Source organism: Salarias fasciatus, chromosome 20 (assembly GCF_902148845.1).
Source record: "Salarias fasciatus chromosome 20, fSalaFa1.1, whole genome shotgun sequence".
NCBI lineage: Eukaryota > Metazoa > Chordata > Actinopteri > Blenniiformes > Blenniidae > Salarias > Salarias fasciatus.
This window is the reverse complement of record NC_043764.1, coordinates 9,035,130-9,057,552: the sequence shown is the minus strand read 5'-3', so window position 1 is coordinate 9,057,552 and position 22,423 is coordinate 9,035,130. Positions and strand designations below refer to the sequence as shown.

Genomic DNA, 22,423 nt, shown 5'->3' with positions numbered 1-22,423 from the left:
GACAGTGGAAAATGAAAGAGTCATGTGCATTTTCTCTACTCAGAGAAAGGGGTATATTTGCCAACAAAAGTAAAATGAAGAAATCAGTACATATATAAATGGTGCACAAATAGCTCAGGTATTAGTGGTGGTATTCGATTAAGATTAGCTAATCAACTAGGTTTGGTATTGATTAATTGTGGCTTAACTGCATCTCACCTTATTATGTGAGAGGGAGCCACTTAGAATTTAATCCTGCTCAGTGTTTCGGGGGTTTGTGACTGTTTCAAAAAACAGAAACAACTTTGTTTGAGATCCTAATTAAATCACCGAGATGTGTCAAATATTATGTAATATATCGAAGTCCCGCGCTCTGCTCGTGACATCCTCCCCCCTCCCGCGGCCAGATTGGATCTGACGTTGAGAGGCCAAGCGACGGAGGGATGGACAGATTAGTGCGTCTCTCTCTCTCTCTCTCTCTCTCTCTCTCTCTCTCTCTCTCTCTCTCTCTCTCTCTCTCCTCTCTCTCTCCTCTCTCTCTCTCTCTCTCTCTCTCTCTCTCTCTCTCTCTCTCTCTCTCTCTCTCTCTCTCTGTGTTGCTGGATGACAGGCAGTGGCGGCGGTGGATCTCCCGGTTGTTGCTGGTTGTTGCGGTCGGAGCGGGAGTTTCCAGGTGCGCTCTGCGCTCTTCGTGCGCTCCCGGACGCACGGTTGGGGGGGGGGGATCGATCTGGGGATCTTCATCATGGGGTCATCGTCGCCGTCACCTCCAGCAGCAGCAGCAGCAGCAGCGCCGCACTTTACTTTGCGCTCCGCAGCGTCGGAGGAGAGCGCACTAAAATAAGAAACTCAGCGGGGCTTTTTCCATCGGCTTGAATCGCAGGAAACTTTTCTATCTTGATTTCCCGGTGTTCGTCGTCGTGCGCGGCGGAGCGTCGAGTGGAATGGAGATCCCAACTTTCCTGCTGTCGAGTGCCGCTCTGCTCTTCGTCGGAGGGGATATTTTCACCAGGTGAGATCCGCCTTGCTTTCCCCCCCCCCCCCACTTCTGGCAGGTGTCTTTTCCCCGTGTTGTCAAGAGCGCCCCCTAAAATTCACAATACCAGTTTAGATGCTCCAGGATTTTTGACGATACGCAAACGATCATCAATCAATATTAGGGGAAAACGCATCTCGACAAGGTTTGAGAAGGATTCTTGTCTCTCTCGCATTGCCTCCCACGACTTTATTCCATCAGTATTACTGCACGGTCAAGGTTAGATTTAATCTATCTAACACTCCTCCACACCGTCAGCCTCAGGTCTGCTCTCTTCATCTGCTCTGCTGGTGACACCAGACAGCCAATGACACCGTATTAGCATATCTAATGCATATGCATAGCAAGAGGAGACTCTTTTGAAAATGGAAATGACTACAAGGTGGGATGAGATGTACCTTTCTGTGTGGCAGATAATGTCATCCCCCCCCCATCCCACCTCCAGGCCTGTTTGATGGAGGTCAGCTGGATCAGATGGTCTGGGCATCTGAAGTGGCCTCTGTGGGTGTATGAAGTAGATGCTGAGGTTAGGAGAGGGTGAGGATGTGAAGACAGCTTCTCGAAATGATACAATATGATGCCTTTTTTGAATTCTGAATTCAAAAAATGAAAAAAAAAAATCCCTATTCTTAATCATGACATTGTGATTTATGACAGTCCTCACACTGCAGCCAGTCCTCATTGTAAGAAGCTCTGTCACACACTCCCTGGATTTCAGGACAGGACAGGTGTGTCAACACAAGATGGGGAGATTAAGCGCCTCAAACTTTCCGTTTTCAATAAGGCCTTTTTGCCAGCACTCTTGAAATCTCCTCATGCTCGTGTCCATAAGCTTTCACCGCCGTCCAATTCGGAGGATAATCCGTTCACAGTAACAAGCCGGCATGCTGGCGGGCGCCTCCAGAATGAAGGGGCAAAGGGCGAAGCCACTTCAGCTTTGGGTGAATTTTGGGAAAATCACTTCCATTGTTCCTCTTGGCTGTTCACCAGTAGAGGGAGTAATAGCTGTTGTAATTGGATTTTCCTGCCTCTAGTTACTGCTGTAATTATTATTATTTTGTTCTCAGTACAATGCAGAGTGTAGGCTTTTTCTTGCACCTCATTATGTGTCATCTCTCTCTCTCTCTCTCCCCCTCTCTCTCTCTCTCTCACACACACACATGCACACACTGTTCTGTTCTGCCGTCGATGGCTGCGAGTTGCAAGCTGCTTCCCTTCCTCGCTCCCCTCCTCTGAGGAAAATTACTCCGGCTCCGTTTTTAGCTCCTCGTTTATCCATTTCACGAAAAGTTGCTTAGCTAAGTTCTGCCTCGCCACCTCTTGGTGTTGCGTACATTTCACAGCTATTCTTTTCAGCTGAAGAGTCACTTACCCTTCACTTGACTGAACACAATCTGCAGCGACGCGATGGCGTAATATCTGCAGCCAAAACGAACTGGGCTCAAACAGTGCCTCATAAAGAAGAGGCTCAAGGTTTAGTCTTCGTTAGACTATGACGAAAACACAGATGTCTTGTCAAGGCCCTTCACGTTTTGGTGTGATTTTGAATTGCAATGTTGTAAATGATTTGAGAAATACTTTTGTTTTTGCAGAAAACTGCATTGACCCTCCTTTTAAAGACGAACATGAGTGGAGGGCCAATGAACAGATCGCCGCACAAAGGTTAAGAATGAAAGTATGAAGCAATACAGTGACACTGACATCCAAAAACGTGCCCTAATTAGCTGATGATGAATAATTGTCTATGTACATACTGCATGATAATGAACATTACTAAACGCACAGAGGGATTAATAGCTGAAAACAGGGTACTTACCAAAGACGCGGCTTGATTTATTCCAGTCACAGTCTTCAGTTATTCCTGTCAAAGTTGGTATTCAGACATTAAAAACGGCAGGCAGTAAATCTACTCTGGTCCATTTCAGGCGAGCCACATTTTCCCTTTTTTCACATTTGTCACTGTGGTACAAAGTGAGGATCGTGTATGAGATGCTGAAATGTTTCATGTCAGGCCTGCTGTACTGGATGAGTTGAGTCAATGAGATGAGAAGATGTGAAACTAAATTCAGTGGGAAGGTTTGAAAGAAAGGTGCTGTGGTCGAAACTTCAATCCCAAAGACAAACAAATGTTTTTCGCCATCTTCATCCCCACTTTATCACACATCCGCATGCAATTTTACAGTTATTGGCCTCAACTACATGTTTTGAACTGTGGGATGAAACTGGGGAGAACATGCAAATTCTGCACAGGAGGTTCCTCATCAAACCCGGGATAATCTTTCTTTGAGGCAACCACTACAGCACAAAAATTTTGAAAGACATCAATCAAATGCTGTTATAATTTTTTTTTTTTTTTTTGCTAAGATTTCCAACAAGAGTGTCAATCTAGGTTCAAAATAACCAGTGGATATAAGAATAATTCCCATATTTCTACTGTTCTGGAATTAAAGAGCCTCAGTGTCGTCATCACCTATCAGGTCTTCTGTCCAAACATGCTTAAACCAGCTGACTTCAGCTGCAGAGAGCCAAACTGTTTTCCTTCACGGCCTCTTGATGTGTCATGAAAAACAGCTGACAGACGTTCAAATGATTTATAAACAATTTGCCTTCGACTTGTAGCTCCGGTGAAATAATTCAACCGTTTGCCTTTGAAATCCTGAGAAACTGTGCTGCATCGTAGCCTCAGTGGGTGAAGCACATCATTGTCGGTGCACGGTTTGCATGTGTCCGGTTTGAAATGAAGACTTTAATTGGTAAAGGGAGTCTTTGCGTTCAGTGGATTTATGTGTCACTCAGCTAGTTTTTATTCTGTCTGAATGGATTAGCGACTCTTAACTTACAGAGACAGAACATTTCTGCTTCCTTCCTCCTTCTGCAGGATAGTTAAAGGTCAGTTTGTGGAAAGGCTGTGAGCATTTCAGTGTCCTGCACACTGACACTTCAGCTGTTTAGTCGTTTTAATCTCGATCTTCCTTTTAAAGCGTGAGAATTGAACATTTGACTGATATCTCCTCGTAAAAGTGGAGATTCCATCTCTTGTTGAAGCCCTGCTCACATGACAAACATCAAAGTGATAATGCATCATTTCTGTATTTTAATTTTTGAAAAGTTGTATGTTTATCCGGCAACATTTTGAAAACAATCTCCATGTACATGAGAACGTCACAGTTGTCATGTTGCGCCACTAGTGGGTGCTGTTTGCCGTTTTCGGAATGAAACCACATGCACGAAGAGAACAACATCAACAATGACGACAGTAAAGACATCTGATGAAGCTGGACTGCTATTACGGGTGACTCTGCACAATAAACTACCAAGTCTCAGGAGAATATGGACTGAGGGTTGCATCACTGTGGAGGCAAACGTTATTGTCGATCGATTCACACACGCATCAGAACCTAACCCAACGTATCATTTCAAGAAGTGCAAATTCTGGAGTACGTGTCGCACTGTTTTTATTAATGTTATTCTTTATCTTGCTATATTAATATTTGTCATGTGCTGCGCTGACATTTGAGTTTCTCCTCTCAGGGACTAATAATCCAGCAAGGATATTTACCAGTGGGCTAAAATTAGTGACTAATGCATGAAATTAAACATACATTTAAATTTCAACCTCAATCCTCAACTACAAACACGCTCGTCGCCTTCAATGTGACACGCATGTTAAAAATAGAAACCTTGTCAGCGTATTTATCTGATAAACGTCGGTCTGTACTGGTAGTTCTCCCTCTTTGCACTGTATGTGTCACCTCAAATAGAGTAGGAGGCTTTTAGCGGAGGCGCTGAAGTGTTCCTGAATCACCTCAGCCTGCAGCCAGCGCAGACTCGGGCTTTCGAGCCGGTTCACGGCGCCCGAGCAACATGATCGAATCACTGTGTTATTGGGGAAATGCGCTCCCTGGATGGTGGGAGCGATTTATCCGCTGAGTCAGCCTCTCACGCAGATTAGTCAGGAGAACCGTGTCACCTGAGCGCAGGTTTGAGGACAAGCGTGACGCTTACGCTGAGATGCAGGGCGGCATACCGATAAAGTGTGTTTTATCTGTGATCGGACATGTTGTGTAAAGCTGAAACATGCCAACAATGTTTCTTTTTATGTTTTCAAGATGTACTTCTGTTGGCCCCTCTGGGTTCTGCAGCATCTTGGGAGCCTAGACTTGAACTCAAATGTGCTTCAGGGTCATTTTTTTATTGCCCTGTTTATAGTCCAGCCGTGCTCCTGTCAGGTCCGTTTCCTTTTAGCAGAGTATTACGTGCGTTACACAATCAGATTATTGTATTGTTCACTCTTCAATTCCATTTCCCACACAAATTTAATCTGTATTGGTTGATTTGTTACACAGTCTCCTTTATCTGTCCTGGTCTATAAGATGTGTCCATTCATGTGCGTTCACGATCCTCTTCCTTCTACTTCCGGTCCACTGATAGTAAACAGACTGATCTATTATAGGAGGCTCTACTCAAAGGGTCAAATCTGGATTCACCCCATTATCCAGAAATGAGTCTGTGCAAGAATTATGTTTAATCTGCTGGTCAGAGCTTTGATTTATGCCTCCACTCCTGCCTTTATGAGCAGATAACATCCTCACTGTTGACTTATCTGTTGCAATCAGAGCTGAATGAAGGGTAATTATACTCAACATTTCCACATTATGAACAGCCTCATTTGGTGTAATGACTCCATGAAGAATGGTAATGCTTTTTAGATTTTAGTCATGAGGGTCAATTGCTTAATATATTATTTTTATATGACATTTAAGAGAAGGTTGAAATCTAATCAGAAAAAAAAACAGAGATTTTCATTTCTTTGTTGCTGATGTTCTGATGTACGAAAGTGAGGACGTCTTTTAGTGATTTGTGATTCATATCTTTACCAAAATGTAAAAATATCACGTTAAAAGTGAATATCCACAGCAACATGATACCAGGCAGTCAGATCTTTCACAGTACACATCACCTCCCTAAGGAAAGGAAAATTTATCAAATGCTGTGAGATGGAAGTGATTTGGATCTGTCCTGCAGGAGAAACTGTTCAGAGACCTTCATGTACTGGATCTGATCTGTGGTGTTGTGTAAATCGTTTGGCTTGATCGCAGTGATTCATTTACTGGAGTGATTTCGGTGAATCACGTTAAAAATCTGAACAAAAACATTTTTGTATAATATTAGTCAGAGATGATTTTTAGTCTGATGCAAGTTTTTTCACAGTTGGTAGATGCTGCTGCTTAAGCAGTGTCAGTGGTGGACTCGACGTGATCAGTCACAGTCTCTACACTCTTCCCTGTTCTGCCTAAAAACATTCACATTCAGATAAGGGGATTGAACTACCAACCTTATTCAGATTGGAAGCGTCTCTGCTCCATCAGCTCAGCCGCAGGACTGGAAAGTCTGCAAGAAAGACAATAATTATGGGATGTATCTTATTTGTTGCCAACAACTTTGAAAACTAGTCGCAAGGTGGAATTTTTTGAAAACACTGCCAGTGTGCATGTGCATCACGGTCGTAGTAAATAGATATTCTGCACATGTATGAGTAGATTGGGTTTTCTGTGTGTGGTTTTTATTACAAAAACAAATGTCAGCACCTACTAGTGGTTCAACATGAAAACTACATCACTTTCAGAGTTTCTGCTGTTTCCGTGTGAACGAACCTTGTTTTCACCTTTTTACTTGAGATGTCAAATCTCAAATCTATGTATGGAAACTACTATGCTTTTGATTGTGATACTTTGTGCAAAAAACATTATTAATTGTTCTAATAACAGGAGACTTTTTACATTCTCATAGACCACAGATTTAACGCTCGAGTCTTTCTCTTCTCTCTGCTCCAAATGATCAATACAGCTGACAGTGCTGAGCAACTTAATTCCAAGAAAGGATCACTGTGATTTACTCAAACAGGCTCAGTCACAGTTTTCAACTTCTGTTCTTGGTAAAATCGTGTCCAAACATTAGTTATCATACAGTTTTTAAAATTTATTTCTGAACTCTGTCGTTGCACACATTTCTTTGAATGATAAAGTCAGTAATACATTAAAATAAAACCACAGGACGTGTTTGTGATAAAGATTTAAAGATGTATTTTGCTTCTTCAACTCCATATTTAGCTGTGTAATAAGTGGAACATTATCCATTCAGTGCACACACAGAAATACCCTCCTAAATATGAAGGAGCTGTTTGTCAATGGAAACATCTTTTGCATATTTCATTCTGATTATTCAACTGTATTCTGATGTAGAAAACATTAAACAGTGCGGATCAGGGGACCGGCGCCCGTCTGGCGCTCAGGTAACCAGCAGTGTCAGTGTGTAAAACTAATTAGGCTTGTTAGAGCGAGCCGCACGTTGGGTTCACAAAAAAGAGACGCCATAATTTGGTGCGAGGCTGCCACTCTCCGTCTTTCCTCTGTCTCCTCTCCCCATCTGTTTAATGTTAGCTCGTCAACAGACGGCAGATCCGGGCCCCGAGAGAGGCGTTTAATGAAAGTGAAATATCGAAGCAAGCGGAGCGGGATCTCGACTGTTCGGCGAATCCTCCCAGAACGCAATCAAATTTTCAAACCTGTGCATGTCTTTCAGCACAACACGGCGAGAGCGCTTCTTTTTCTCACAGGAAAAGTCAGATCGTCGGTGAACGGCCCTTAAATAAAGCAGCGACTTTTAACACATCGCCTGGTATTTCAAGCCTAATTCGGTTGGTAAACAGCCATCAGTGTGTGTTCGGAATCCCCTGCTGGACGGCTCGCTTCTCATGTGTGTCAAATAAATAAAGACAGCGCCGTGCGTGTCCGGTCGTCACTGTCTGAGGACTGAGGCGAGCCAAAAGCCATCATCTCAGCTAGAAGCGACACGCGGCTTCAGGCTGAGACATGGAGCTAAAAGTCGTGCCTTCATTTACATTTAGCTGGTATCGGGAAATTAGAGCTGTTACAGGTCAGGAGTTTGTGGGATTGTACACACACACACACACACAAAATGACAAGTTCCTGTGATACGTTACTATTAAACGACATTAAATGTTGTAATGTTGTGGAGTTTGTCGCTGGCATCCTGACACTTCCACACGCTGCCTGGTCCCTCCGTGTGATGAGGGCTCTTTGACCTTGGCATGGTTACGAATTTCACGAAGGAAAAACTCTTTATGTCCAGATTTAGAACGTGCCAATTAGTGGAGAAATCCAGGAGTCACATAGTGATTAATGAATCCACTCCGCTCTGCTGTGATTGCCAGGATAAAAATACTCCTGCCACTATAAAATGAGGAAAATGTTCACGACAGGGCGCAAATGTGACTTTTTTGGTTTTCGGTTTTGTGGAGACGGTCAGTCTCCCGTGTTGGTTTGTGTGCAGCATTGGGCTCTCTCACAAGCCGGCCGCACTCAAATGTCAGCTTTATTTGAAAGGTCACCAAATGTCTTTTTATCGCCGGTCAAAGGGAAGACCTTCGATCAACGCCCCCCTCTCCCATGTGGTCAATTTCCCTGTCAGTGGCACCGGCAGCCTTTGTGCCTTTGAATGTCAGAGAAACCTTTAGTCTTATTCAGTTTATTCACCGCAACAGCAGCCGGCGCTTTCAAGTCTCAACAGTTTCAAAATGTTGATTCGCCTGCTGAAAATAGCTGCTGGTGAAGCTCGGCCTGTTTGCAGAGCAAGCAGTGAAAATCCCCGCTGTATACAGAATATGTTCATCTGCGTTCCAGAATACAAAACTGCCACCTGGTGGTGTGTGAGCCAAGCTGCTCTCGCTGAGTCTGGCCTCAGTGGAGGCGTTTTGTTTCCATACTCCATACTGCTTTACCCCATCTCATCAATAATCACGCTGTCAAATAAACGTCAGTGTAGAAAGGTGATGACTTGTAAGAGACAAATCCATTAATCTGAGGGTCTGTTGTCTCATGACAACCAGGTTTGGAGGCTGACGGACCGCGGCGCAGCTTGCTGCTCAGTCTGTGTGTGGACTCTGAAGCTGGCAGATCCGTATCTGCTGTGGACAAAACCACACTGTGCGACACGCCACTGAAGGAAAATATGCCAGCCAGGCTTTAATCAATGTGGCTTCTGGGTAGATAATACAACTGCAGCTTTCTGGAAGGATGCAGTGGATGGGAAATTTATTAGATTTTTTTTTTTTTTTTTTTATCAGCTGAGATTTTATCAGTTTAATGCACAAAAATGTTGCATTTTTGTAACGTCATACACTTTCTGATTTGCTGTCACAGCATCGGAGTCATTTTCATTTTAATTGATAGAACATCACAGGATAAATGACATGAATCACGTGTGCTGCATTTGTGGTTGTCAATCATGGTAAATTGATTTTCACCAGAATATCACTGTGGGCCTGAATTTCATGAGAATAGATCTATTAATAACGGTTTGTACACCAACAATAAGCTTCTTTTCATGTGTGTTCTGTAATATCTATATTAAATCTATATTCATATCTATCTATATGTCTATTTCAACAGATCACCATTGAAGTCTTTTTTGTGCCGCAGTGACAAATCTGGGGATAAAACAGTGTGGGATGCAGGAACAATATCGACACTAAACAGACAGAAATAACTAAACGGTGGTGCAAGAGGACACTTCCGATTACTTGCCGATAAAATAAGGTGGACAATTTGTTACTGACAGGAACACAACTGTAGTTAAATTAAAATCTACTCCAGGTTTGAGTAAACTTCCATCTTCTTCTGCTCTCCGTTCCGTCTGAATGAACTTGATTTTTTTCAACGTGACACTATTCACAAGGTCAAGTAATCCTTTCATGAGTTGATATAGAGCTTGGAGTCTGGGAGCGGGTGTAGAATCATTTCTCTGGCTAACATGTGAATCTTTCCTCTAACAGAAGGTTTTTACAGTTGTGTATCAGGTAAGTATAAACAACTACAACAAGCACCTACTTTTATGAAAGCATGCAGCTCTTTACTGTAAATGATAATATGAGTGCTCTGCTGCCCCCAAATGGACAAAAAAAACCCTCTTAAAATCCATTTATCAGTAATGATTGAGAGGACATGCAAGAGGAGAAAGCCCATGCCGATGTAGTTGTGGCTCTCTGTAATTCTTTTCCTTGTGTGACCTGATCTTTTTTCTTGTGTGTGTCCCCGAGCGAACCTGAAGCCCTGCCGTTCCGTCCCGCCAACACACTCTGAAGGCCGCTCTGTTTGCTGTTTGTCTCCTTTAGGGCCATGCTGAGTGACATTGGGGACTATGTAGGTACAGACATTGAAATATCCTGGTTACCTAATCTGGATGATTTAATGAAGGGCTATGCCAGAAATTTTCGCCCTGGGATAGGAGGTGAGTATGAGATCTACTGCTTGTGGCATTGGATTGCTTTTCACCCTCTCACATATACAGCCATGCTTAGCATAACCCAGACCGTGGAAATGTGGATGTTTGCATTCCATTCTCTCGATTCCATTATCCTGAGTGGTGTCTTCTCATTTTGCCTCTCTTTTCTCGCACTGCATTAGAACAAAGCTGTGTTTACCTCATGCAAATACCTGCTTTGACTTGTCAATAAGGTGAATCGCTCCCAAAGGACACACACACACACTCACACAGGAACAAAGGTAAAGAGCAGCTTTGCTGAAAGGGGATTATAAAGGATGATATCTTCCAAGGACAAACTGAAGTGAAGGAGCGGCACGAACGACGCGCGCCGCTCCACAGACTTTGCTAAGAATGGCTGCAAAATGTGAAACATCCAATGACCACAGCGATAGATTTCTCAATCTCACAGCTTAACTCAGCTGAGCAGAGGTGAAAATGTGGGGCTGAAACGCTGCTATCACAACACACACACAAACACACACGCATATGCACGCACGCCCTGTGCAACACACACCTTCACCAGCCATCGTGACGCAGCATCATGGTCACCGCACTCCTGCTGATGTGACATTACAATGGGCTGAAAAGAGACGCTAAAACAAAGGGCTGTTGTGACCATTGAGGAATCGTGTCTGCTATTCGGCTATTCGTGGTATTTTCCATCATTCGGCACAAATCCCATCGCTCATGACATTTATTTGTGTCATCAGTGTGAAGTGAAACTTGAAAAGAAGATCTGAATCTCTGAATGTTTTGTCAGCGTGCAACATCCACAGATAAGATGACGTGACCATTTTGAAAGCTCTCATCAGAGCAAAGTGATTTGGCTTTGGAAAAATAGGCTGGGCGATCTGAACATAATATATCAGTACAATATTCAATGATGCACAGCTGGTATGCTTTTAAAATATTCACATCTTTTCTGTTATTGATAAATGAATATGTTTCAGACAGCCCGAAGTTTTTTTTCAATTCTAAATTTGTGGATTTTGTCACAAACATGGTTGCTGTGAACAGTAAAAAAAAAAACCTTATTCTTTTTCTTGATGCAACAGTGGTATTTTTGTTGTTGTCTGTGCAACAAAATACATGGTGGCTCTCATTGTTTGTGTGTTTTTACAACATTTTCCACTACATTATTTCATGGCATTTATTCATAATGAGCTCGGCTCCAAAGTGTCAAGTGTTATTAAAAACTGAAAGTGCATCATCCCATAAATAAGAGCTGCTTCAGCGCGACAGTGGAGGGTTTTTTTTTCTCCTTTCATTTGTTTTTTTCCTGAAACATTTTATTGCAGCATTTTCTCAATCCTCTCCAATTAAATACGTCAGTGCGACTGCTGTTTCCATTAGACATAAATAAATACACAATGTAGAAACTGTGCTAACAATCAGTGCAAGCATCCTTCAAGTAAACTTAGAGGCACCTCCTGTCAATCAGCTCGCTTTATATGTCTGCTGGATGTAAACAAAAAAGATAAACCCGACATGCAGAACCGGTCACGGAGAGGTGTTGAATGATGGGAAATCGTGATGCATGATTCCTTAATGTTCAGTATAAATAGCCACTCTGTTGGGCATCGGCGAGCTCCCCTGTGGTTTGTGCCCTCTAGCATCCGATGGCTGCGGCCCACTTCATGCTCATCATACGGCAAACTGTTGAGTGAAAACGCCACGGTGTGTGTGTGTGTGTGTGTGTGTGTGTGTGTGTGTGTGTGTGTATGGATGTTGGCAGAAGCTCTCTCTGTGCGAGTCCGTGAAAGCCCAGTGCTGTTTATGAATGCCCACAGTGTGATGTGCCACTTAGCATGGTTAAACTGGATAATGTCTAATCTTCCGTGCACCGTAGGGGCGCCTGGGACGATGGGGGGGGAGGCCGGTTGGCGGGAGGGGGAACAGATGGGTGATAGGAGGGACCTATGGATTCACAATAGGCAGTTAGAAGGTGTGTTTTCCTAGGCGGGGAGGATGCAGGTTTGCGCTGTTTTCTCACTTCTTCCTCTGCAGGTCCGCCTGTGAATGTGGCCATGGCTATTGAGGTGGCCAGCATTGACCACATCTCCGAAGCCAACATGGTAAAGTACACAGCCGCTCCCTCCTTCCCTCCACATTCAGATTCTCCATCATCACTCAGCTTCACCAGTGCAGCAAAAGATCAAAGATTTGCATTTGCATAATCCTGATTTATCCTACTTGAAGGTTTGGAAGTATTCACTGTGAACATGTGTGACACACTGGCTGAGTTGTTAGATAATTCGATACTTTTATGGATTTTAAATTAAACCGAGCGGGATGATTCCCTTTAATGTATGGAGCTCTGATTTTGCTCGAAGGAAATAAATATTTTTCGTGTTCAAGAAAATCTCAAGAAAACGCAGGTCGACATAATATCAGCTTCACCTGTGTAGCAGCACCTACAGCTGAAGACGAAACAGAAAAACAGGTAGATTTAAGGAAATTTAGTAAAATTTAAGAAAACACAGTCATATTTGGTCAGTTAACTGCATACGTTAAGCATGTGATCCAACTTTTTATCCACATGGAGAACCTGATCTAGACAAAAGCTGAACAAGAAGTTTGTGCGTACACTCTATATCCAAAAGATGGATGAAAAAGTCTTGTTGACCTGCTGATCTCCAGTGTTTCAGTCTGTCACATCGTGAGTTTTGTTCTGTTTACTTATTTTTTATACGTGATGTGTTCAGACTTCAGTTGGAGTTTAATAGAACCGGACGACGGACCAGGACCAGCTTATCAAAATGACTCGCCGATTCGTTTGCAGCTGCACTAAGATTCGTTAAAGCCAATAGTGTAAACACAGATCCTCATAAATTATGGAGACTCTCAGCCTGATGCAGACTCTTTTCTCCTTTATGTTTCATTTCCTGTCAGCATTGCTTCTGCAATAATTAATAAAACACCATAAATCTTACTTTGTGGCTCCAGTAGGTGCAGCTTTAGCTCTTCATATCAATGGGATCAAGGAAACTGACAGCTGATAACGCGACTCAACAGTTTTTACAACTACAACGGCTCAAAGGATTATTTCCGTCTTAAGAGGAATGCGTTTGATGTAGATGATTTGGCTAATCCAGACTTACTTAAAAGCATTTTTCTAAGAGTGTCAAACCGCAGGGAGTCCTTTAATGAGATGTAACGTTTGGAATTGTAACAGAAGTGTAATAATTTCTTTCTTCATATTTTTTTTTGACACACAGTTTTCTGTCAACTTGTTGATGCAAAGTAAAAGACTACACAGTTAAACTATGAAAAAAAAAAGATGAAAGGATATGGAGTTGGATCCAGACTGTCATCTACTTTGTTAGATTTTGCACATTTCTCTTAATCTGCTCTGAAGTAGGTCTCATGCATTATCTGACTGCCTATCGAGAGGTGGAATAAATGGAGGCCGTTACATTTGTGGCAGATTTTCACTTCGACTTCAGTTCAACTCTGTTTCTTTTAAAACAGCACTGAATATCCTCAAAGACTTTGTACCAACCTTCAAATATTATGCACGCATAATAATATCACGCATTAGTCCGGCTAGAAAACAGATTTGAACACTGTACTCTGGTATATTTTCTTGAAATCCCTCTTGGCTTGCTGTGCTGTTCCCCGACAGGAATACACCATGACCGTATTCCTGCGGCAGAGCTGGCACGACGACCGCCTGTCTTACAACCACACCAACAAGACTTTAGGACTGGACAGTCGCTTCGTGGACAAGCTGTGGCTGCCCGACACCTTCATCGTCAACGCCAAATCCGCCTGGTTTCACGACGTGACCGTGGAGAACAAGCTGATCCGCCTGCAGCCCAACGGAGTCATCCTATACAGCAGCAGGTAGGAACAAACAGATTATTGTCCTCGCTCCTCTCAGAGGACTGCCCGCCAACTCTGCAGTTCCCACTCGGTTCGGCGGAGATTTTCAGTCTTTCTCCAAGTCGTTGTTTTCATTTTCCTGTGCACTGCATTGCATCTCCACTGCATTGTTTCTGGAAGCTTTCTGTTTACAACACGGGCAAATTTAGCGGCTTGCAATTAGCATAATAGAGCATTTTCCTGTTAATTTTAATTTTCTTTCATCTATAGAGAGAATGAAGATAGGAAATACTTTAATCACATTAAGTGGGGAAATTTTGATCAAAGAGAGCCACTTTTCAGTAATGCAGTGAGTCAAGTATGACACTGGCATTAACATCATCAGAAATGAGAAATTACAAGTTTGAAGGTTCATCATGAGCAGTTATACAAAGGAGGAGGCTGCTAATTTGTATTGACTCAATTCTGAAATAATATGGTTCATGATAATAATAATAATTTGAAATCTGTTTATGATAAACTAGACATCCTGGAGAGGCTGGGTTTTGACACTGGTTGCTGTCAGAGACTTAAAAAATATTGAATAAAACTGATTGTTTCTGGATTTCTTTTGAATGATGAGTCATGAAAAGTTGCTCCAGTGGATCTCCATGTATTACAGTGTTTAAACGTGCTGTTTTCATTGATAGAATCACTTCGACGGTGGCGTGCGACATGGACCTGACCAAGTATCCCATGGACGAACAGGAATGCATGCTGGACTTGGAAAGCTGTAAGTCTGACATACTCCTAGTTTTTTTTTCCACCTTTTTCTTCACCCACTTGCACCTTTCTGGGTAAATTTGGGGTTTAAATTGCTGAAATTTTTCATTGTCCGAGCAGAGTGACATTTAGAAAAGGTCACATCGAAACCGTGTCACACCTCGGTCCTCCTCATGGATGAAACGTTTCTTTTTTTTTAACGTTCCAGACGGGTACTCCTCAGAGGACATCGTGTATCACTGGTCGGAGAGCCAGAGATACATCCACGGCCTGGACAAGCTGGAGCTTTCCCAGTTCACCATCACAGACTACCGATTCGTCACCGAGATGATGAACTTCAAATCAGGTGAGCAGCGTCCTTCCTGGGTGTCTGTTCCCTCCAGCCTCTGAGGCTCGCTCTGGCGCTTTAAAAGCCCCGTCCTAGTGGCTTGAATGTTTCATGCGCCGTGTACTATTTGGGGCTTTTTGAACTTGGCTCCACTCTTTATGTTTGAAAACTTAGCACATTCTTTTTGAAGCGAGCTTCCTTCACAACTTCAGGCGCTTCTGCGGATATATTCTATGCATAGAAGGAATGGATCAAGACAGAGACGCCGCCGAGCCAGGCAGGAGATTTAGGAGATGACAGGTGCTCCTGCTGGGAGGATGCAGTCTGCGACTCCTCTTTACGTCTCACGGCTAGAAGTTCTGCCACTAGGGGGCGCAAGTGAGCAGATGGTCCGTAATGCCGGTGCCTGTGAAGAACAGTGGGTTACTTTGTTGTGGTTAATTTGCTGTTGAAGTCAAACAGTGAAACGGGGTGTCTTCTTGCTTTGCTCCTCCAGCGGGACGATTTCCAAGACTCAGTCTTCGCTTTCAGCTGAGACGGAACCGAGGCGTCTACATCATCCAGTCGTACATGCCTTCCATACTTCTGGTGGCCATGTCCTGGGTTTCCTTCTGGATCAGCCAGTCAGCCGTCCCTGCCCGGGTGTCCTTAGGTTGGTATTGAAAAAGTCTCTTTGTTTCTTCTTAAAGGGTATTTAAATGAAAATCTGTAATCAGTCATGACTTAAAATGTGAAAAATATTAGACACAGAGCTTCAGAAACTGTAGATATATACATTTATCTAGTTACTCATAGTGCAGAAATGGGATAAAAGCTATTAAGCAAAAGGGAATTCTACATAAATTTACAAAAATCTGAAATGAGCAACCTGATTAACTGAGAGTTGACTTCTCTGGAGTGAGCTTGACTTTCACAGGGTGTAGATGTTTCAAGGTCAGCCTCACAAAGGTCACCTGACACTGATGATCAGCAAGTTTCCCAAACAATTACAAAAATTACAGAGAGAAACAAAATTAAAGTCGAGCTTCTTGAGGCGTTCTGTGCCTGTAACAGAGGCACAGCTTGTAAAACATGGAGCCCCGTCAGGCTGCTTCGCCGCCTCTGGTACTAGAAGCATTAAATGCATCAAAAGATTGATGTAATCTGAGCGCTAGCTGGACGTTGTGGAGAAAAATGTGTCACCAGGTGGGAGAAAAATTAGATGAAGGTCTCGGGTCTTTTAGCAGGACAAAAGAACCAAATCTCAGCCCCAAAAGCACAACAGGATGATTTGAAGGAGAACGGCTCTGAGTTCACACATAAATCCAAATGAAACCCTGTGAAGTGAGCCGGAGCCTGCCTCCGCAGGGAGCGCACGTGCAGACCTGAAAGAGCTTAAAACGGATTGTTGTAGAAATGTGGCAAACCTAGTAGCAGCTGCAGGACATTTAAATAAGTAAACTTTTATTTTGCTCCTTTTTTGACAGTTAGTTGAATATTAGGATTATACCAAATTTGCATTCTATTCTGTTTTAAAAACCAGCAGTGCCAGTAATCCTGACACGCAAATGCATTTAATTATAGTAAAATTAAACACCTGCTTAAGCAGATACTGAAAATTCAGACAGAAGACCAATAAATACTGTATGACCCTCGTATTGTTTTGCTTACTTCCTTGTTCTTATTTCAGAGAACGGTTAACTCAGAGTCCCTTTATGATATCGTTCCTGGCTGTTCCCTCCTCAGGCATCACCACCGTGCTCACCATGACCACCCTGATGGTGAGCGCCCGCTCCTCCCTGCCGCGAGCCTCGGCCATCAAGGCGTTGGACGTCTACTTCTGGATCTGCTACGTGTTTGTGTTCGCGGCGCTCATCGAGTACGCCTTCGCTCACTACAACGCGGACTACCGGCTCAAAGAGAAGGCCAAGGTGAAGGCCAACAAGCTCAGTTCTGAGGTGAGGAACTCCTTCCCGCTGCTGGCAAACGGCCGTGCAGAGCTCCGGGGCGGCGGCGGCGGCGGCGGAGGGAATGATGAGCACGTCTTTCACACATAGGCCTGAGTCCGGCTTTAGACTTGGTGTTGACAGCATCCTTCCTTCTGACCTTCAGCCAGACAATGAATCTCTGCGCGGCATAATGAGAAAATAGATGACATCCATACAGGGAGTTACAGTGATTCTCTTCATACTTCCTGTTTTTCCATCATTGCAACTTTCAGCTGCGTCTCCAGAATAACACAGGGAGCCGGAATTTCTTATGAATAAAGAAATACAAACCTAACAGCGTGCCTGATGATATGACGGAGCGAGAGGGGTATGAGGGAGGTGATTAAAGTTTAACATCACTGCGCAAGCATATCGAGTCTGAAATCTGCAGCGGCGATGCTGAGAGCTACGATTCCAGAAAACCAACAGGAGACGGTATATCAAGTAATCACTGCAATAGACCAGTTTTCATTTTAACCCTTTATTCCACAAATGACCATAATTAACTTCTAAATTTCTTTATGTTTTCTTCCAAAGTGACAACAGTGAATTTAAAGACAATAACACAACTCAGGTGTTATTTTTAAAGTCTGCCCTCTGCCACTGTGCATCAGAACTGATTGTTTGCGATGAGAGATTTGCGGGTAAACTGGAGTAAAATGGTTCAAATGAGCAACACTTTAATCTGAGCCAACACAAACCAAAGCGATTCCAAAATAAAATGTAATTTTACTGAAGGAGAGAGTGGATCACAACTGCAGGATGATATGCAAAGCTTACAGTTGGAGAGACGAATCAACCATGAATTCTTAATGTGCGGGTCTCCAGGCCGAGTCAGGGCTTTTGAAACATCTCTGCTCAAGGGTCTTTCTTTTTATTATTTGTGCTTGTTCTGTATTAACTTTCACTGTGGATGTGAGAAGTTTGCAATTAAACACTCAAGCGCCAAGCGGCTCGCTGCCATTTTTACATTTAAGCGCCTTTTAACTGCCTGACGTCTGTTTGTTTGTTTGTTTGTTTTTCTTTCCAGTCCATTGTGAAGAATGGAAAACAGGCCATGGTTCTGTTTTCCCTGTCGGTCACCGGCATGAACCAGGGCGTGGTCATCTCCAACCGCCAGGGCCGGGCGCAGCGCGCCAGCAGCGAGATCCCGGGGGAGGGCGGCGGCGGCGGCGGCGAGGAGCCCGAGCCCAGGAGGAGGCGGTCCAAGCAGGCGGAGGAGAGCGAGGAGGAGAAGAAGTGCTGTTCCAAGTGCGTCTGCAAGCCCATCGACGCCGACACCATCGACATCTACGCCCGGGCCGTGTTCCCCTTCACCTTCGCCGTGGTGAACGTGATCTACTGGGTGGCGTACACCATGTGAAGAGGAGGCAGCGGGAGCCTGCGCGAGTGGCCGCCGTCCAGAGCTGTATATAAGAAACTGCTGGAGCGGCGCCACGCTGATGCCGGCGGACTGACGCAGGCCTCGAGTTACAGGAACAAAAAAAAAAAAAAAAAAAAAAATTCAAGCCTCCGGAAGACAGCCTGTGAATATGGAAATCTGCTATTTAATGGAAGTAGTTATGAGTTTAAAAGGTGTTAAGAGGACTTCATTACATTTGCATAGAAGCGGCGGCTGTATAAAGGCAGAGGACTGCGTTGCCTGCCGCAGGTTCACACGTCACGGCGAATACAGTTCAACTAACAACCGAGATTCCCATCCGCCATCCTGCTGTAAGAACTAACTCAAAACAGGACGCTGAACACCCCCCCCCCCCCCCCCCCCCCCACTCAGAGGCTTGTACTCTTCCCCCGAACAGACACAAACAAGCACAGTAAGCCTGACTTAAGTCGAAGCCCGAGTCTTCGGCGAGCCGCCGCCTGTTATCTGAAAAAGCGAAGACACCACCCCGACAGGAGGATAACCAGATGAGGCGTTCTGCTATTCTGCATGGCTGATAACTCATTCGCCCTCTTCCCCACCACCATCGCTAGCCACTCTCTTTTTTCGTTCTCCTTTGGTCCTCCACCCATTTTTTTTTTTTTTAAACTTCATTTCCACTTTTAGGACACAGTCTGGAGTGTCTTATCTCCTTCTGCCAGTTCTGCCTGTTTCCTCTCCATTAAAGGACTTCCTTCACTACCTGTGTGTGTGTCTCTCTCTCTCTCTCTCTCTCTCTCTCTCTCTCAATTATCGCTGCAGCATTAAATCCACAATTCTTCAGTGTGTGTGTGGGTTTTTTTTTTTTTTTTAGGAGTTCAAATCTCTGGATGCCAATGCAACTTTTTGTACATGCGTGATCTTGGATTCACAGTTTCTTGAGGGATTGTGGAAAAATTGACTCGTCAAATTATTACAGGTCAGGAACAGTACCGTGGTAAAAATGTCACACTCGTGTCCATCCTTCGTCTGAACTGTGGAAATTGATTCCAGGATATTTATGGATGAGAAAGCACCATTTCTTCAGACACAACAATGACCTCTTTTTTTTTTTCTTCTTCTTTTTTTGGCTCTCACGTCGCAGCACGGTTCTGTGACGGTCACTGCTTCCTCTGGTCACCATCAGATCTCATGTTTTAAGATTTTAAGACAAGGAGACATAAATTACAGGTATAGGAGGAGCTGATTTTATAAAAAATACACACTATAGCTCAGAGGAGCACTTTAATGTGGTGAGTTAAAATCACTTCTGATTATTATTATTATTATCATTATTATTATTATTATTATTATTCCCTTCTGAGAAATAGGGTTCATATATTCCAAAAGGGTAAACTAAAATTAATTCCTGCTACAGACAGTACAGTGAAACAGAAGTAATACTTTAATGAGTTTTTGAAAAATCTACTTTCACCCCAGTAAATTGTTTTAGCCACTTCTACTTGTATATACCTGATTGTAATTTAAGCAACATAAGAGTAGTTGTACTCTTAAGTTTGACACTTTAAGCACTCTGGCAATATGCACACTACCATATGTTAGAACCTGCCATCATACAGTGCACACCTGTGATTTCTGATGATTTGGAAAATAAATACATAATGTATATAGAAAATAGGATATAAATATTGTATTATTCCTAGATTGAAAACAAACATAAATCTTAACTGTATGTCTTCAATCACCAGTGATCCACAGATCTATATGGTTTGACATGAATTTGAAAATATAAAAAATAACTACCTTTAAATGAGTGCAAGTTGAAATGGAAATACAAAACACACACACACACACACACACACACACACACACACACACACAGCCCTAGCAAGTATTTGCCGAAGCGTCATACAAACAAGTCGTTGCCTGAATATTTCACAACTTCACTTGTCATTACCTCAGATCCCATTCCTGTAAATCAGTGTCAGCTGAGGATTCCAAGTAATTTTATAAACCATCTTCCCACTAAACAATTATGTGGAAAAAAGCTAATTTTTTTTGCAGCAAAAGAGAGTTTGGCATTGGCATTACACATCAATGCAAATCCAAGGACAATGAAAGTACTTGTTTAAAGTTTGAGTATTTTTTTTCAGACGTGCAGAAAATCTTCCCAATTGAAGAGTCATAAGGAAACCACAGCAACATATAGCTATGATTTACTGGGAGCAATACTGATCAGAATTGCACAAAAGATGAAAAAAAAAAGCCTTGTAATGAGCTTACAGTGTTTCTAGATCAACAGTTCAACATTGTCTCGGCAGCTCTCCGACCCCTGAAGGTCTCATTAAACCCCATGTGTAAGTTTTATTGGTGCTGGAGTCCCTGACAGCAGTTATGCATTGTGGGGAAGCAAAAACTGTTTTGCTATGAAGGATTAAAAGAGTGAAAAGTTAAATTACAATTCAGCCATGTTAACTAAAACAAGAAAGACTTAATGACCAAACCCACTGGGTTCATATCAAGTTTTTTATTTGCATTTTTCAAAATTTCTCAAACAAAGTCACAAACAAAAACAAAAAAAAAAACAAAACAAAACAAAAAAAATCATGAAGAACAGCATGAACAGGACATCTTCATATTTTGGGCTGACTTCCAGAAATAGCTCTTCCATAGATTCTTTAATGAGCTCATCAGTGAGTCTTCATGTGGATCAATAACTGACTGCTCCAACGGAAACTTTTCCCACATGTTTCACAAAGATATGGCCTCTCATCTGAGTGAGTTCTCATATGGGTCAATAAATTACTGCATTGACTGAAGCTTTTCCCACATGTTTCACAAAGATATGGCTTCTCACCTGAGTGAATTCTCATGTGGCTCAATAAACTACTGCGTTGACTGAAACGTTTCCCACATGTTTCACAAAGATATGGCTTCTCACCTGTGTGAATTCTCATGTGGGTCAATAAATAACTGCAGTGACTGAAACGTTTCCCACATGTTTCACAAGGATATGGCTTCTCACCTGTGTGAATTCTCATGTGGATCAACACATAACTCTGTGAACTGAAACTTTTGCCACACGTTTCACAAACATTCCCGGTGAGCGGCCCGACCGTTTGAGTTAGCTGCTTTTTTTTACGGACAGTTTCACCAGATGCTTCGTCACATTCAGCCCGCTTCTTTGAAACAGGAAAGTGAAGATGTTCTTTCTCACGGTGGACTTCAGAGTCCTGAGAGAGGACCTGTCCGGTGTCTGGTGCTTCTTGTGGTTCAGTCAGGGCACTTTGCTCTTGAAGAGAAGGAACCTTAAAGTTTTCACTTTCGGACTTCAGAATAAGCTGCTCTGCCTTCTGGCTGGTACGCAGACCCTCGTGCTCCTCAGTCTGAGGAGGTTCTGGTTCCTCCTGGTCCTCTGTAACCTGTAAAAGTCCTAGCTCTTCTTCCTCCTCTTTAATCTGTGGAAGTCGTGGTTCTTCCTGCCCTCGACAGTGGCTTGCTTCCTGTTCAAAGAGCTGCTCCTTCCTGTGGCCATGGTGCTGTTGGAGCTCTGCAGGGACAAACAATGTACAAGATAAAAAGATCAGTTACATTTCTTAAACAGTTCCATCTTAAAAAACAAAACAAAAACAAGACTGGGACTCAAAGCGGTGAAACACACATTCACACAGCATTCTGTTAACTGTTTACCACGCTGAGTTGAGGGGGAAAAATAAAGTCATAGTTCCATCAAGCACCTCTGCAGTTGGATGAAGGACTTCCCTTCCAACATGTGAGACTTTGAGAGCTGCTCTCCTCCAGCACTGTTCTCAACACGGACA

At 43.1% G+C, this 22,423-nt stretch overlaps 1 protein-coding gene across 1 annotated transcript; it reads left to right on the top strand.

Moving 5' to 3' along the window:
• The first annotated feature begins 635 nt into the window (after positions 1 to 635).
• gabrd (gamma-aminobutyric acid type A receptor subunit delta) lies at positions 636 to 18,860 on the top strand. Its single transcript, XM_030118502.1, has 9 exons — positions 636 to 991; positions 10,209 to 10,324; positions 12,368 to 12,435; positions 13,986 to 14,206; positions 14,875 to 14,957; positions 15,156 to 15,293; positions 15,772 to 15,927; positions 17,001 to 17,212; positions 18,273 to 18,860. Exons 1-9 carry the CDS (start codon positions 924 to 926, stop codon positions 18,603 to 18,605), a joined length of 1,395 nt encoding a protein of 464 aa, XP_029974362.1. The 5' UTR covers positions 636 to 923; the 3' UTR covers positions 18,606 to 18,860.
• Positions 18,861 to 22,423: the final 3,563 nt, after the last annotated feature.